Source organism: Hippichthys cyanospilos, chromosome 15, assembly GCF_059441005.1.
Source record: "Hippichthys cyanospilos isolate Australia breed blue-spotted pipefish chromosome 15, RoL_Hcya_1.0, whole genome shotgun sequence".
Lineage (NCBI taxonomy): Eukaryota > Metazoa > Chordata > Actinopteri > Syngnathiformes > Syngnathidae > Hippichthys > Hippichthys cyanospilos.
In genome coordinates this window covers 7,411,188-7,428,964 of record NC_142383.1, presented here as the reverse complement: position 1 = coordinate 7,428,964, position 17,777 = coordinate 7,411,188, and the positions used below count along the sequence as shown (strand labels likewise).

At 37.9% G+C, this 17,777-nt stretch overlaps 1 protein-coding gene across 3 annotated transcripts in view; it reads right to left on the bottom strand.

Annotated features, from left to right (window-relative positions):
• Positions 1-3,522: 3,522 nt before the first annotated feature.
• Positions 3,523-17,777, bottom strand: part of sh2d3ca (SH2 domain containing 3Ca) — a 64,455-nt gene continuing 50,200 nt past the window's right edge. For 2 of the 3 annotated variants that reach the window (XM_088435803.1, XM_088435802.1), the window contains exons 4-12: positions 17,293-17,570; positions 16,550-16,677; positions 14,375-14,747; positions 12,203-12,332; positions 11,929-12,044; positions 10,544-10,715; positions 10,351-10,462; positions 8,750-8,956; positions 3,523-6,716 (exon numbers count right to left, since the gene is read on the bottom strand). In XM_088435803.1, coding sequence (XP_088291929.1) covers positions 6,541-6,716; positions 8,750-8,956; positions 10,351-10,462; positions 10,544-10,715; positions 11,929-12,044; positions 12,203-12,332; positions 14,375-14,747; positions 16,550-16,677; positions 17,293-17,570 — 1,692 coding nt within the window. In that variant the 3' untranslated portion in view covers positions 3,523-6,540. Of the gene's footprint in view, positions 6,717-8,749; positions 8,957-10,350; positions 10,463-10,543; positions 10,716-11,928; positions 12,045-12,202; positions 12,333-14,374; positions 14,748-16,549; positions 16,678-17,075; positions 17,157-17,292; positions 17,571-17,777 lie in introns of all 3 variants that reach the window. The other variant, XM_088435804.1, reaches the window with a different exon arrangement.

Genomic DNA, 17,777 nt, shown 5'->3' with positions numbered 1-17,777 from the left:
GATGCTCGGAGGGCTGGAAGTGACGTTTATAGACTTCCGCTTCTGATTTGCGCAAGGCTTTGAAAACTAATGATTTTGCTTCTAAATCGAAAATGAAAATAGAGCCCCTCCAAAATGTGAAAATTCTAATTAGGATAAAGCGACTCTTTTACAACAATCAAACTTTTGAACAACTATAATTCGTTTTAATACGTCATTTCTGAATACAGTAGTATATTTCATAGCATCATATAAAAAGTTCCAAAATATTAAATTATATTTACTTTTGGCATGTCTTTATTCATAAGAACATTTTGTGGGAATATAACTTGTTTTTATTAAATACACAATTAAAAATTGACTTATTTTTGACCTAAAAATAACCCTAACCCCAAGACAAAAAGCTAAAACTGTACAACGTTAAAAGGGCAAATTTTTATCATGTAAAAGTAAACGTGAAGTTTATTCGTTAATTTTAAGATACTGTTTTTTTATGTATGTGATTGTTTGTTTTTAGAATTATTTTTCTTCAATGGATTTGGTTTACAAATTCTTTTTTTTTTAATAATATTGTTTCTTTTTATTCAGTTAATGTATTTATTTATTTTACTTAAATGTATAAACCTCAATGTGTATGTATTAGAAATTAATAAATTCTGGAATTTGCCTTTGTAGGGATTTTTTTTGTTTAAGTAATATTAATGGCTTATTTCAGATCATTTTACATAAAATAGAAATCTATTAGGTCATTTGAAGGAGGCCATTTATTTATTTATTTAAAGTTGATAAAGAACGATGCATTTCTAAAGTTGCTCCTATGCACCTATGAATTTTTGTCAAAACAATATTTGCTATGCATTGGTTTGTTTCACTTTACATGTTTCACTTTACATGTACATGCAACAAAAAATGATGATGATGAAGAGTTTCAAAGCTGAACCAAATTTTATTTTGGGTCTATGTTATATTGTATTGAAAAATAGTTGGCAATGAACCTTTTCAATACAAGTATGACATGGCGGTGGGAATCCACATCTGTCTCGCTCTGATTCTCCCTCTTTATATAGATGCTCAATCATACCAGTGACAGTTTCTGGCCCCAGTATATGCGATTGTGGGGTATGAGGTGTGTGCGTGTGTGTGTGCGTGTGTGTGTGTTTGCGCACGTTTGTCTGTGCTATAAGGGGTCGGTCAGAGGTTTGAATTGCAAATCTTCCCTTCTGTTGGCGTCCAAGCCTTCGTAGGCTCTTTCCTCCCCTGTATTCATGTGTTAATGAGGAGTCAGCGCAGGGCCACATAGACAGATCGACCAGGGGCCTGGCGGGGGCCAGGGGGAGGACATGTGAGGCGGGAAATTGAGAGGGGCCTGATGATGGCGTCTGTGTTGGTTATGATAATAATTAAGACGTGATAAGTATCTGTGCTGGTTAGCTGTTTTATATTCACATAGGCTTCACGGTTACAGGGTGAGTTATCCAAAAAAGATGACCCCCTGCAGCCCCAACAACCACAATGGATGCCACTCCACATTTGCTAAGCTTATCTTAAGATGTTTATCAATATTTTATATGAGGACCCTTTTCTTTTGTAGCCAATGAGTAACTTTCTTCAAGTAACTAGGTATCAATGAGTCATCAACAATTTAATTTTTCAATATTTCTGCAAATGGGTATCAGAAGTCAGTGCCACGGCTGCTCGGGTCACACATAATCAATTGACAATGACCAACACAATGGCCTAGAAATAAAAGGAATGTGTGTGTGTGTGTGTGTGTGTGTGTGTGTGTGTGTGTGTGTGTGTGTGTGTGTGTGTGTGGTATTAGGGATGGCGGTTGGCTGGTTGGCGGTCCGACTGGCTTGCTGGCTGGCAGGCGGGTCTGTGGATCTTGTGTCTGTTTCAATGAGGAACATAAAGAGCTGAAATGAACACGCTCTAAGATATCAAGCAGAGAGAATCCTCTTAGAGATTACATCCATAACATGTTACGCCTATGGAACTGTATGGGCGGCGGAGACAAAGAGAAGAGCCAATGATGATTTTCTCTTTGTGGCAGATGGTGCAGCGGCCAGTTTCATGCCATTGTGCTTGCTTCTGTAGTTTCTTTTTGATTCTATATTAGATGCCATCAGTCACTCTGATTAGCTGTATAGAAGGCAATATAAAGAATATGAGGCTCTTTATGATCCAAGACAGTGGTTCTCAACCTTTTTCAATGATGTACTCCCTGTGAAATGTTAATATCTGTCATGTTTGCTTGATGTTTGTTAGTTTTTTGTTGTGGGTTAGTATCTGTGTTTTATGCTCTTTTGTTTTTGGCTTTTCCAGCGATTTAACTGTGTATTTGAGTTCTATTTTTTTTTTTTTTTAATGTGTTCAAGTTTATATTTTGTTCCCCTCATGTCTGTCTTTGTCAGTGTGATTGTGTCCACCTGTCTGCTTTTACCTGCTTACCTTGTGTTGGCCACTCAGATCCCTTTTCCAATTGTTTCTTATCCAGGTGTTTTATGTTGACTCGTTGGTTGTGAGTATACGAGCATGTCTGCCTCACACTTCAGAGGCCCGGGTTCAAATAAAGCTTGCTCTGGCCTTTCTGTATGGAGTTTCCATGTTCTCTCTGAGCCCATGGGGTTTTTCTCCAGGCACTCCAGCTTCTTCCCACACTCCATGGTTTATTGGACACTGTAAAATTTTCTATAGACTATTCTTCTTCTTCTATCATCTATGGAAAATTGATGGCTTCATGTATGTGTATATATATATATATATATATATATATATATATATATATATATATATATATATATATATATATATATATATATATATATATATATATAGCATATACCATATATACCATATTTTTAGATACCAGATAGCTTGTTTTTTTCTGACATTGGCACTGGGAGGATATGCTTGAACATTTTTTGTATAATAATAATAATAAAAGGTTAGCTTGGCTGTCATTTGTAGAGATATCTCAAGGTATATTTTTATTCAGCAACTCTAATGGAGTGATTGTGTAACATCACCATATTCTGGAAAATTGCATCAAAAATGACAATGCGGATCACAATCCCAAAAACATGCATGGTTGGTAAATTGGATACTCCAAATTGCCCTTAAGTGTGATTGTGAGTGTGAGTGGTTGTTCCTCTCCGTGTACCCTGCGATTGGCTGGCAACCAGGTCACAGGTGTCTCCTGCCTACTGCCCGAGACAGCTGGAATAGGCACCAGCATGCCAGCAATCCTAGTGAGGATAACTAAAAAAAAATGGATGGGTAGTTGCTTCATATTTGAATCAATTTGACCCTAATTCGAAAAGAAAAAATGTGTGGCTCTATCATGGTGTTAAAAAGCATTAACCAAAAGAATAAACATGTATGATTACAAAAACAATGCCTATTGAGTGTAGTTTACTAGTTATGTGTAACTATTAGACTTACAGTATCTGTCTGATATTGCCTCTTAAAATCAACTTAGCCCCAAACTTTTTTTTTTCAGCTATTCTATCAGAAAACCTCCAAAATAATTCAAATCGAAGGTACTTCGTGACACAAGCAATCATTTATTTGAAAAAGACTGAATTTCTATGTACATTATGTAGAATAAAAACAAGGCGAACAACAAAAATCATCATACTATCCTATCGCCTTTCATTCCACACAGTCCGTAGGGCATCACCGTTTAGAATCCAAAGAAAGAATGAATAAAAACGCACACACAAATCATTTCCCCCCCATCAATATCAACTGGTGACTGATTTAGAAGGCTTCGGAAAATACTGTACCGCATAATGAGGCATTACAGCTGTGGAGCGTGATGAATTAAGGGCGTCCCCTGCTGGCCCATAATGGGAACATACTCTTTTGCATGACCTGTATGTACAGTTGTGCCCCATAAACGTGTTTCACACGGCAAAAAACAAACATGTAAAGATCAGATAAGACTGAAAATTACTTCACTTTGATTGATACCTGACATATATATTCGGGTTTATTATAGAATGTTTATAGTGAATTTGGAGGTAGACAACAAAGAGATGGGAGGGAGCGCAAAATAGTTTGTTTTGTTTTTTTTTAGAACAATTGACAGTTGTCCTTTAGCTGAAACGACTGTATAGCTCTGAGCTGCAAACCTTCCAGGCCTACATCTTTGAAAAATGACACCTAGCACAAGCAGTCAAACAAATGCATTTTGGTAGCATATAAGCAGATAGCAATACATACTGTATTTCCTTAAATGATGCGGTACAGTGAATATGCTAGACTTTGTACTGTATTGTTTGTACAATTGATGAATTGTGATGTTATAGTGTTAGCAGTGGGCTTAATAAGTGACTGCTGACAATCCTCTCAAGTGCAAGGAAGTTATTGTTAATGAATAATGTCTTAAGCGTGTCAGCAGTTTGCTGTTCTAAGCGAAGTCCACACAACCAAACAAATAATGACGAAATCCATTATTTATCCCAAATAATGTCAGATTAAAAATGACAAAAGAAGAAGATTATTCTACAGTGTTGAGTTTAACACTTTTTTCCCCCTACTCAGTCTGCTCAGGTCCTGTGGAAAGTTAGCCAATTAGAAAATGCCCTCTAGCTAGCTCTGCTGCTAGACACAAACAGTGGAGCAAACAGTTGCATTTGCAGTACCATTCCTCACAAGTCATTCAACACAATAAAATGACAATTTGAAGTGTTTTATGATTACTGTAAACTGTAGTGAACAGCTTCACTAAGTTAGCCTCACTTGCACCTACAGTCAACATCTTAATTAGATGAGCAGGATATTTGTTAATTGCTATGTGTGTGATGTACTAAATTGGTCAGTCTCGAGTACACCAAACACCAAAAAAGTGAGCTGGCATACATGTGCTTACATGTTTTTTTGTTTTTTTTTCTTGTGTTGTGGTCTCTCACATTTAGAAAAAAAGTGTTCAAATGTCTGGAGAGTTGAGTAACGGTCAAGCTACGTCATCACTCTGCTCAAAACAACACTGGCAGGGCAACAGGAGAATATTTTATGAATTGATTTTCCATATATGAAGATTAAGGAATCCTAGTTAATCGACCATCCCTATACCTTAGCTAGCTTGTCATAGCTTAGTTTCCTGAGTATGTACTTTACTGCTAAAACACACACACACACACACACACACACACACACACACACATACACACACACACACATCACGGTGTAACCTCACACCAGTCACACTTCCAAGTACCTCTGTACTTCGGTTATTTAAAAAAACGTTTCATCCTGCATCAGCTAATATTCCTGGTTAGATATGCATTTCTTTTATCTAGTGGCCTCACCACTTGGAAGTAGCTTAGAACTCCTGCAAGAGACAGGCGAGAGGTAAAATAGGAATCTAAAATTAGGAGTTCCATTCATTGGTACATTTAATCTTGATTTAATCAATCAATATTCTCAAGTAATTAAGGGATGTGTGGTTTAAGTGTTCTCGTCATTTGTTTTGAGCAGTTCCTAATTCCAACATGTTTTATACTTTCACTTGAATTATCACAAACGAGTTGCACCCAAGATGCAATATATTACCTTTAGTATAAATAAACAGCTTAGAAAGTTTTCAGTTTAATCAACTTCTCAAGGTTCATTTAAAACCTTTCATGTCATTTACTAAAGAAATTCAAAGGATGGGCATTATCAGCAATCATTGTTTTGTTGATATTTGCACAACTGATTATTTATGAAATTGACGCAAAATGGCGCGAATGGCTGATTTTTCCAAGTTTGCTTTGAAACAGGTGTTTAATACATACAGAAAAAGATCTTAAAAATAAACAATGACGTAATAAATTAATTGATTATTAATTCATCCCAATGCCCACCATTAGTGTTCTGAAAGTGAAAATAGAGAGGGCTTTAAAGTAACCTTGCCTCACTTAATTTGGCTTTTAGGAAGCATCAGAGCACAACCCCGAGCGAATGTGACTGTACCACAGCTGTTTTAAACAAGTCACAAAGCCTTCGCTTTTAATTCATTTGGGATGCATGAATTCATGAGCGGCTGATTCATATTTGATGGGACTTCTCCATCTTGAATGAGCTTTGATGACTCCTTCCCGCTTGTCACGAGGTCTGAGAAGCCCAATGCCCTGAATAGATGGAGGGCCCCGAAAAAATAAATACAAATTGAGGGAATGTTCACATGATTTACATACGAGCACACACATAAAGACATGTACAGTATGATCTAATTAAAATGTAACCAGTCATTTCTACTACAGTGTGAGACAGCGGGGAAGATTCCGCGTGTGCTGAGCAAAGCCAAACTTTGCCGACTGGCCCTCAGGGGACACCATAATCAGTCCGTCTCCTCTCCTGGACATTTCAGGGATAAGTGAAGACCACAGTGCCACAGTCTGCAGTGAGTGTACGTTGTGTTGCAAGTGACATCCCGTCGTACTTTTAGCTGCCTCTCCACTCACAGTGGTCCGCCGGCACTCCTCCGTGTTCCTTTTTTTTTGGCCATGCAAGAAGAGACCACTTAAGAGTGGTAAGTGCAGATGCAAGGTGTCTTTGTTGTGAACATTGTCACTATAGCTCGCTGTGGCGCACCGGAGGTTCCAGCTTGTGCGACAGGGCGGTGAGGACCTTGTCAAACTTCTCGTAGCGCTCCATCTGACTGCCCTCAGAGCCGCGGCATCCCCACAGCAGACGCATCTGGAATTCCGTCTGGAAGATCTCGTGGATGTCGGCTTGTACCTGGAACCCTGCGCCGAGGGCGAAGAGGAGAAAGAGGAGTTAGGCTGGATTTACGTGGCAGGTTCAAGTGTCTGTCTTGATTTTTATGATCCTGCAAGGCCATGTCTGTGAACACTAAACATTGTTAGATGCATTGAAGGTAGGTAGAGTAGCTAATATATTACATTAGGTTGGAGTGTGGATGAATGAGGGATGAATGAAAAGTTTAAAGCAGCAGAACAACTAAAAGGAACAAAACATTTTGGAGAATTTATTTTTCAACGTAGTCCCCAAGCTAATCACGTGCTCAAATGGCATTCTAGTGTAGAAGAACTCTTTTGTTTGGAACATGCATGAACGCTTCTTAGATAAATTGCTTAAAATTATTCTTACGCCACTCATATGCGCATTTAAATGAACACAGTAGTACTTTGAATATTTAGAGGGTAACATTCAACAAGGCAAAGTTAATCACAAAAAATGGTTCTTAGTTCACTTTACAGTAGTGAAGTACCACAAGTTTAAAGTAGAATTCTTTTAGGTTGAAATGCGCACATTTCTAGGCAGATACAGATGATAGCATGTGACATACAGTACCAGTCAGCTTGGAAAAAATATGTTGTGATTTTAAAATTTCCCTAACTGTGGTTTAATACATTAGTCAGTGACATTATGAAGAAATAGTAATGAAATTCCAGATCATGTTTTATAATTTAGACTCTTCTAAGGTGACATGTTTTGCCTGATATTTTCTCAGTCAGCTTAATAATGTGGGTAATGCTTTATGACCTTAAATGATATTCAGGTCACAGGTGTGCATTATCGCGCCAATATCTCGAAAATTTAGACCTCTTAATTTGTATGAATGCATTAGAAGTGCAATTTGTTTCCAAACTTTTGACTGGTTATGATTTGTTTTGTTGCCGTCAAGAGTGAGGTACTATATTGAATATGAGGCCAGAGGTGTTTTGCCATCTCATGACCTTTTTTCCACTGTTTTACTGTCATGCGACAAATACAAAAATGCCATTTTGAAATGTCAAACCATTGGTGAGGTCATAAATCTCACTGACAGACTAAAACAAATAGCTCTCAATAAAAGAGCGATCAAAATATAAGTGGCAAACAGAAAGTACCTCAATGTAACACAGTAAAAGTATCAGCTGCTTTTAACATTTTCAATTGACAGTCAGGAGTATGTTCCACTAAAATACTTTCACAAATACAATTTGTCCAAAAGTTACTCAAATAAATGTAATGGGATCGTTGTAGCATTTGAACAACCATTTATGAGCAATGACATGCATTTACAACCAAAATTCTAATATTTACTCTATGAAAATGCATTAGTCTATTTCCAAAACTTTGTTTGGAGTTTCGACCGGAATTTCAGTCCAATCAGATTTCAAACTCTGTGTTGCCACGTCAGTTTAATCTGCCCACAGCCTTCAATATCTGTAGTCTATTTTATGTGACAGAATCCATTAGTAATGGAACGGTAATTTCAAATTTATCCTTAAAAGCCCAGCAAGATGAATCTCGACAACGGCAGGTCTTTTCCATCCTCAGATTGTTTGGTCAGTTCAAAACGCCTTGAATATAGAGCTTCTTAGAATACAACCGCTGATCTGAGCAAATTGAATTCTTTCATTAATCACAATCTCTAGTAGTCACTATGACGGTCCTATTTTATATTTTTGTTACTGCATCAATATTCATTGTAAATTGCTCCAGAAGATGTACGCAGTACGCAGCAGTTTTTGTATAGTATTGATCGGTTCTACAATTGTGAACGTGTGTAAATAATAGTATGGGATTACAGGATAGTAAACACAAAATATAAAATAGCTTTGAAGATGAATACTAAACGCACATTTTAATGGGATAAAATGCAAAGGCAATGCTACTTATTCTCAATCTATTTAGTTACCCTGATTAAACAAGGTTAACAGATTTAATGGCCTAACGATCAATACAGTGAAAGATCAATTCCTAATCATGGCAACAAATACATGCTGTGAGTCTCAGCACAGTTTAACGCAGCTTTCAAATGTGTCCATACCTTGCAATTTGCTCTCCACATTGGTCCTATAGATTGCCCCGTGATGCGCGACGGTCCGAGCCGCCTCCAGGTGGTGCATGACCACGTCGACGCCCACCTCCGCGCTCTCCCAGGGCTCCAACCCCTCCCCGAGAGCCAGGCCTCGCTCCAGTAAAGACAGGACGGGGATGATGTGCGGGAAGGTGGTGCTGGATACCACGCTTGACTCTGGAAGCAAAGAAGAAGAAAAAAAAAAAGTTAAGAAATATATATTTTGGGACAAGTTGGGCAGTGCTCCAACAAATCCGGAATGTGACACTGCGGCAAAAGAAAAGTTGCTAAAGTTCATTTCCACAACTGATTCAATTGATAAATTTGTGCGTGAAAGTAATTTTGATTCATTTCCTTTGTGTGTTCACATAATCGAGCTCCCAGCTCGGCCCTTTGACCCAAGGAATCATAGTGATGATGGTTCATGAATACAAATGTATGCATAAATGCTTGTTTTTGTTTTCATGGTAAAATATTCAAAGCAGTGCTCTTATTCAGCATGTGGTACATGGGCTTTTTCTAATGGTGAAGAATCAATGAAGTTCACAATGGCTAAATGTTTGTTTAGTACCAATAATTTACCAATAAAGTACATTTGATCTTTTAGAACGTTTTTTTCAAACATGTATTGAAGAATAATTCTTGTTTAGCTCACGTGTAGTACATTTTAATTGAATTACTTTAACAGGTTTCTTGCTATACGACGACATCCTTGGGCCTTGATAGCTATTTATCATATGTGCAGTAAATGTATTTTATTTGACACATGTATTTGAACTTCGATTTATCCTTTGAATAAAAATGAAGCCTTCCCCTTTGATTTAAATGTCTCTACTATGTTTACTCTCTTCATATGCTGCATTCAAAAAAAGTGGGAAGTAGCACTTTTCTGATCTCCGACTCTGAAAAGTACACTTGAATAACCTTTTGAACTGGGAAGATCAAGTTGTGATGCAGAAAAAAAAGGACCCCAATCAACCATCTTTTTTGTTTATGTTGGTCACTGACACAGAGTTCAAAACTGGAACAATCCAATAATGATAATTCCGACTTCCCACCTACAACAAATGAGGCATTTGAGTCTGCGACCACAGGTCTGACTATTTTATGTTCCTAAATAGGCTTATTGCGGTTGTTGCTGTGTTTAGTATATTAAATTTGTATATTACATTTATAAAGGAAAGCTAAAGTAGGACTGAGCAATACATCAAATTAAATCCAGGAATTTATCCTTTTAAGAACGGATGATTTGAAAATTACTTGAACAAAATTTGAACATTTTGCACTTGATTTATTTTTGAACAAATCAAGGCTTTACATACATTTTCGTCGGGTTTATTACTTGGATTAAAACAAATGAATATTATAACCATCCAGACTGAATGAAAAACACAAGATAATCAAGATTTTGTTTTTTTGGCCATATCGTTCAGGCCTCAATTAAGCTCTATTAATCAATGATGTCACTGATTTTACGCATTCAACTATATGTATTTGGTACACCCTGAATCTCAGATCATGAAGACTGTATTTTTTGAGATGGTATTTAGTATGAAGGGCTTGAAACTCACCTTTGCCGTCATTCAAATTCTTCAGGAACGGTTTGAGCTTCTTCTCATATAGAATAGCGCCCTCTGTATGTCTCTGGCGTAATGTCACCCACGTCTGCTCCAGCCGAGAAATCTAAGGCGTGATCACAAACGCATCAGCACAGAGAAATAAACACCAATACACAATGAAAGATGGCAACCGTGCTGGTCTTACCTGGGGCAGATCCAAGGCCCTCATGACAGCAGCAAAGCCAAACATGTTACCAAGGTTGCTCTTCAGCTCGGCCGCCAACTGGATGGTCTTATGGAGCAGGGCCGCCCGTTCCTCTGTGCTTCCTGTGCAGCCAAGCAGGTCCACAGCCGTCATGATGGACATGGTGTAAAACCTGAATGAAGAACATGCTCCATTAAACACAACTAAAACTAGAAATGCACCAAAATTAAAATGTTTAGCTGAAACTAAAAACAGAAAATGAGAAACGCTTGACAGAAAACGGCTTATGGGCAGGGACTGCAACATCCTGCGCAGGTCTGTAAATTATTGACGAAATAAAACTGAATACTGTACTATACTTGTTCAGTGTTTAGACCCCTGTTTGAAAAGGACTCATTTTACTGTGCTTTATTTCTTTGGAGGGAAATGTTATAATACTCATATTTATGTCAAAAAAGGTAGCTTTAGTCTTTATTTTGATTTATTGACATACCAACCACTAGAATGGATAACGAAGCCTAGGACCATCTACTCACTGGATATTTATATTACACAATCAAACACACTGAACAAAAATATGAACATAACACTTTTGTTTTTATGCCCAGTTTTATGAGATGAACTCTAAGATTATCTGTAGAATTGTGCTGGGTAACAAAATGGAAAATTTCAGAGTAACTGTTTATTGTGGCCAATTCAAGGTACACCCGTGCATTGATCATGGACTTTTTAACTTATGATCCTCATCTTACGTTGCAGACCTGTGAGGTGGGATGGATTATCTCCATATATAGGAGATGTGCTTAATATCATGGATTTAGATTAATTTGTGGACAATATTTGAGATGTGTTTTTTGTGTGTGGGATGTGGGAGCAAAACCAAAATTGTTGCATTTATATTTATGTTCAGTGAATTTGATTTGGTATTGCAAACATAGATGGACCCTTTATTAGAATTACATAAAATATCTGTGTAATTTCCCCCTTATCATTTATATTGTCAACTTACAACTTGATAGGATACCTACACTAAATTAGACATTTGCAGCTATTCATGTTTTAATACAGTGTTTTAATACAGTTCTTTCTGAGTTGGAAGTGGCCAACTGCATTTGAATGCACCACTTGCAATACATAGTAGATAGATGTAACGCTAGAGATTGTGCCACATACAATGACAGCGTTATTGATTAGCGACTTCTTCGCATCCTTAATTACCGATTGAATCCCCCTTTTTTTTTAACTGACAGTGTGTTGATGTTGGTAGAGACATTAAAAACAAGTAGCAAGGACTCGAGATAGCATCCTCAGCTCTCCATCACAGTTACCGATTCGTTTTTATCTAACACAATCTTATTGACACATTAAAGTAGAAGACAGCGCACCTCTCCAAGAGGTCAAGTCTCAGCTGGTGTCCGTGAGGTAGTGTGAGCAACTCCAAACCAGAGGACACTCCCATCATCCTTTGCATCTCTGAGTTGACACCAAGTATTCTCGCAATCTGCCCAACACAGAGTTGAAAAATGAGGCTAACTATTGTATTTTGTGCACGTGTTTTGCATGAATGTCCATTCGTGCATTTCTACACCACTTGTCCTTGATGGTGTGAATGAGATATCTAGTTATGTCCTATATGTGCTTGCGTGTGTGTTAAAGTACCGTGCAGTCCACCAAGGTTATGTGTTTTGCCGCCGTCCTCGCATCCACATCAGCCAGGAGCTCTTTCACTTTCTTCAGCACAGACATCTCCAGAGGTTTATTGTCAGCTGGCATGATGCAAGACTCATACCTGCATGTAAACACGTTAAAATATTAATAAACTGGTGAGCAATAATAAAACAGTTGTGTACTATGATGAACAATGCACTGTGAAAGAAACATTCTTGATTGATACAGTGACTCACCCAGAGTTTGAATGGATTTTTTTTCCTTTCTTTTTTTCTTTAATATCAACAATGTACATACAATTTATGCTAAGGTTAAAATGCGCTGCCCTGCACTGTACAAAATAATTCATAACATATGAATTATTTAAAACTGAAAAGAAGTAGGGTGCAAATAGAAACAGAAAAAGCATGTGCATTTTATGAAAATGTAACGTCTCATTATGTTCAGTTTTATTTTATTGTTCATGCTTGCTTGAAGTTTGTACTATATACAATATTATATTAAGGAATGGACAAGCACCGCTACCAAGTATGGGAATTATCCTGATACCAGACCTTATTTCAAAGTATTGGTACTTGCAATGGCAGGCAATATGTGTATCAGCTTCCACTTTAAAAAAACGTTTATGATCACAGACCATTTACAAATTAGAATGATAACAATGCAATTAATTTTATGAAATTTTAAGAAAAAAAATGTAATGGATGAGTCTTCTTTTAAAATGATCTGTCATTAGTTTTGGAGGAAATTTTGGGACTTAAACATACTACTCCTATTGATACCGGTAACTACTCAGGAGCTACTCATACTAATATCACAGTTCCAGGCTTAAATGGCCCGATACAGTAACATTAGCTCACATTAACTCTGTAGCTTTAGAGGGCCATATCTACCATTCTGTATTTGGTATCTTAACTCAGTGGTTTTTCAACTTTTTTTTCAATGATGTATTCCCTGTGAAGTATTATTTTAGTACCCCCAAACAAGTGGAACTGCATTTTTAGTGTTATCTCTAGACGTATTTTATTCAGCATCTCCAGAAGAAAAAATGTGTAAGATAATCTGTTTTATTTTTGGCTCGTCTGCTGGAATATTATGTCATTCACAATGCTCATTCGTTTTATATAGAAGTCAATATTTAGCCTGTCTTGGTGCACCACTTGATGCTCTTTGTGTGCTTAAAAACACTTACTGATTTAGTCATTAGCGAGCTTTCATTAAATATTAGCACACTCGAACTTCCCAAAATATAGGGGAAAAAATCTCATAAAAAGCGCTGAGAATGTAACCTATCACTATAAACAATCTATAGTAGGTTTAGGTGTCCAATTTTTTGACCAGTCATGGGCAGTCAAGCAGAATGCATGCCCAGTCTGCTTGTCAAGAAGAAGACGATGACGACGAAAGAAGAAGACCAGGAAGTTATTGACTTCATAGCAGCCAACAGGTACCTCCAATATCAAGTGAACTCATAGAATTTTGTTGAAGCCTCATCTTTAAGTGACTTAACTATTGCATGTGTAACATACAGAAAACATTATGTACGTGTATAATAAAAGGAAGATTTTTTTTTTCTTAAATAACAACTGCTAATGCGCTAATGCTAATCGCGATTGCCAACCAATCACCATAAGCATATTTTGTTGGTGTCTAAAAATTCCTATGTATAGAAGATGACAAATAACAAGTATCTATATCCACTCCAACTCAAATTCAACCTTAGTAGATTGTTCAAAAAAAAATGGGGGAGGGGCAGGATTACTTGATCAGGCAATGGAAGAATTGATAGGATAATTGATTTTCAATAATGACAGCCCCAAAAATAAGGCATATCAAATTTTGCAAAGGTGTCATTACAACAGAATTAAGCAATAAGTTACATCATGTTCCTATTCATTTGCTCTTAATTTGTAAAGAAAACATGAACTAATCCAGTCATGGCAATAAGATGCATTGTATTAGATTTGCTGATTTACACAAAAAACTCTTAGTATTTCATCTCCTCAAAGATTCTTCACAAGCCCCCCATAGATACTTGTATGCCCATTTGAGAACCGCTGACCATTTGTCATAACTGCTCACTAAAGGAATTCAAACGGGCGTGGCGTTGGTGGTTCTAATGGAAACAGAGAAGAAATTCCTTTAAATACATTTGTCTCATACCTGGATGGTCGGAACAAGGAAGTGGTCTCCACCTGAGGAGCGCTGCACATCCCATCCCCTTCCTCTCTCACACCCTCAATCCTTCCCTCCTCCACCCGCAACCGATCCACGTAGCTCTTGGTGGGAGGTTTGGGGGGTCCGACCGAACAAGGTCTGAGGTCGCAGTAGCTGCCCGCTGTGTCGGAGGAGTGCGACTGGAGAACAGGATGATGGGCGGGAGAGGAGTGGGCCGAGTGAGAAATGTTGCCAGGATGCTCTGCAGGGTTGTTGCTGGAAGAGGGGCTGAGCTGAGGGTCGCTGGAACGCCGTGCGATGGGGGAAGGAGGCACCACAGCCAGAACTCGCCCTCCTGAGTGGGTTCTCTGTCTGGTGACTGGAGAAGAGAAATACCCTTTACTCTAATTCAGTCAAATGGAAGGCTTTAAAAGTTCTTGTGTCTGGGGGAGTGTTTTTTCCTTGACCCTTTCATAACGTAACGCCCATTGAACATGACTAGAATATTTATCCCTTAATACCATAGGGGCTGTCTTTTTCAAGGTGCATACTTTTCAGAAAAAAAGCCACAAATAAATATAAAATAAATGAAAAAAAAATCATGTTGTTTAGGGAAAAAATGTTTCAATAGCAGGATATGATGATCCTGTTTTTTTGTTTCTGTTTTAACATTTAATCACACTGAAGATATTGTAACCTCGTGTACTGTCTGATACCGCTATGGATTTGATACAATTTCAGCACCTGTCATGTGTATTTTTGGAATGTGGGAGGAAGCCGGAGTGCCCGGAGAGAACCCACGCAGGCTCAAATAGAACATGCTAACTCTACACAGGAAGCTGGATTCGAACTCAGGTCCCTGACCTGTGAGGCGGACAAAAAAACACTTGAAGTTTACTTCAGCACTACTTTCAAAATGATTGTTTTACATCCAGTACATTGTGGGAACAACATAGGAAGAGGCTTGTACATGAGTGACAATATGCAAGGTTTTGAATGTTGAGTGATACTTTTTTTTTTTTTTTAGCTGATACCGGACAGATATCATATATCAATAATAGATTGGGCGCACCCCTATTTACAAGGTAAAAAATTTTAATTCTACTTTTAGTTTAGTGATGAAAGTCATTCTCAAAAGTGAAAAAAAAGGGTATGTATAACCTAATTATACAGATAAGAAATCTGAAAAAGGTCCTTATTGGCTAATATACAAAAGTATTACAGTTATACCCTCTGATTGGGGCAAGGGCGGTAAGGCCCAAAAAAAAAAGAATCTCGATTTTTGCCAGCTGCTCTGCATGATTACAATTTTCTTCCATTTTAATTGAAGTAATAAAGGTTTGATTTATTAAAAAAAATAAACCCTACGGAAAATATTTTACATCATTATTATTGTAAACTTACCATTCATAGCTTTTGCATAACTTGATTTAGCTCATTCAATGCCAAAGATGTATATTTACGAATCTTTCATGAGTCCAGGCAATTTTATTTATTCATTTACAAGTGTTGGAGTACAGGAGACTACATGGCTATGACTGAATGGGTTAAATGGTTAATTGCGAACATTTCTTCAGCATTCTGGCCACTTTTGCAAAACTTCGATTCCACGTATTATCATTTTTTTATTTTTAAAATGACTAATCAAATTAATTCAAATATTGCCCTGCCCTACCTTTTATATACTGGTAACTATAACATGAGTGTATTCTCTAATAATTTTATGAATATTGTGAATGATATCCTCAAGTTCAGGTGGAGATCTTGTAGGCGAAATGACAATGTTTTTAGGTAGACAGATGAAAGAGCAAGACATATTTACTCTTGTTATGTGCTCCCTCCATTTTATAAACTGGTTCTTCTCACTCAAGTCTGTGTATAGAGCCTGTCTGTAGGGTTAATATATGTAGAGTACTGAGATGCTTCCCATAATTGAGTCTCTTTGCAGCTGTGGCACCTGTGCAGTCATTTGACTGTTTGATTGGTCAAATTGTGTAAATGTGTTTCTGACAAACTAAAATAGATATGGGAAAAATAATACATGTGGATAAAAACTCAAGGTGTTATTCAAATGATTGCAATAGAGTAAAAGTCATGTTGCATTTACTTCCATAACGCAAGCCATCAGGACGCAATTTTCAACTGTTTTAGAAAAGACAAGATCTAATGACATGAGCTTACTTGCACAGTATGCAGGAGACATCTGCGTCTCCCCGACAGGCGACAAGGGGCAGCGGTACTCTTGAATCTGGTCCATGCTCATGGCACAGTTCCTCATTGCGTCTTTGTGGTGGTGAATGGTGGATGGGCTGCAAAAACAATAGCAAATATTACAAATTCTCATTGATTCGATTTACATGTTGTCGAGATGACTTGGGATTGTGTCACATGACAGGAAGAGGCGTGGTTATGGGTGCATACTCGGGGAGAGAAGATACAGTATTATTTGGTGTGATCCTGGAGAAAGTTTTTACTCCCTTGTATTGTTACTTTGAATGTCTGATCATGTGTTATTATGGTGCACGTTTAACTTTGGTGACTTGGTTATAGGTCCATCTGGTCCAAATGTCTATAGGATTGCACAAAAAAAAATAAAGTTGACACTTTTGGCAGGGAAGTGCTGATGAGGTGAGGGGACTGCAGGGATGTGGCATGTGTACTAGCTCTACTCATTGGTGCCTCACAAACACACACATAACACACACACCACCTGCATTTGGGCGCAGGTTGCGGCTGCGCTTCCGCTGGTGCCGCTGGTGTCTCAACTGGACTGGGGCTGTCTGAGTCACTGATTGCGTGTGTAACAAGAAGCATTAAATGACATCATGTACAACAATGGAATCATTCTGAAAATGAGATGTGGAATGAGAGTTTTGGTAGGTATTAGTAAAAAAAATACTTCACTGATCTTTGTTTGGACTAACCTGTGAGGCATCATTTTCTCCGCCGTGAGCCCGTCCATCATGGTGACGCTCCGTCTCTTGATGTACGCGCCCCTCTGATTGGACGGCGAGTATGCGCAGCCGTGCTTGCTGCCAGATAGAGCGAAGGTGGCCTCCAGGTAGCGCAACGGGAGGGTCCGGCTCACCGGACAGTAGATGTGGACACCGTTGGACTGCGAGATGGCTTTGCGCTGACTTGCGTAGAAGCGAACAAGTTCTTGGACCGAGTCGAAGCTTTGCGACTCCAGAACATACTGCACCTAATATTGAGCATACAATAAAAACATAAACAAGGATTTCAATCTTTCTTGAAATTATTTTCAAGTATTATTCCAGGAATTGTACAGCAGTGACCGTGTGTTATGTCATATAGGTTTACTGTGAGAGATTTATAATTTAGCTGCAGGAAATGATCCAGGACTGTCAATTAGTTTGATGAAAAATTATTGATTTGCTATTAAAAAAAC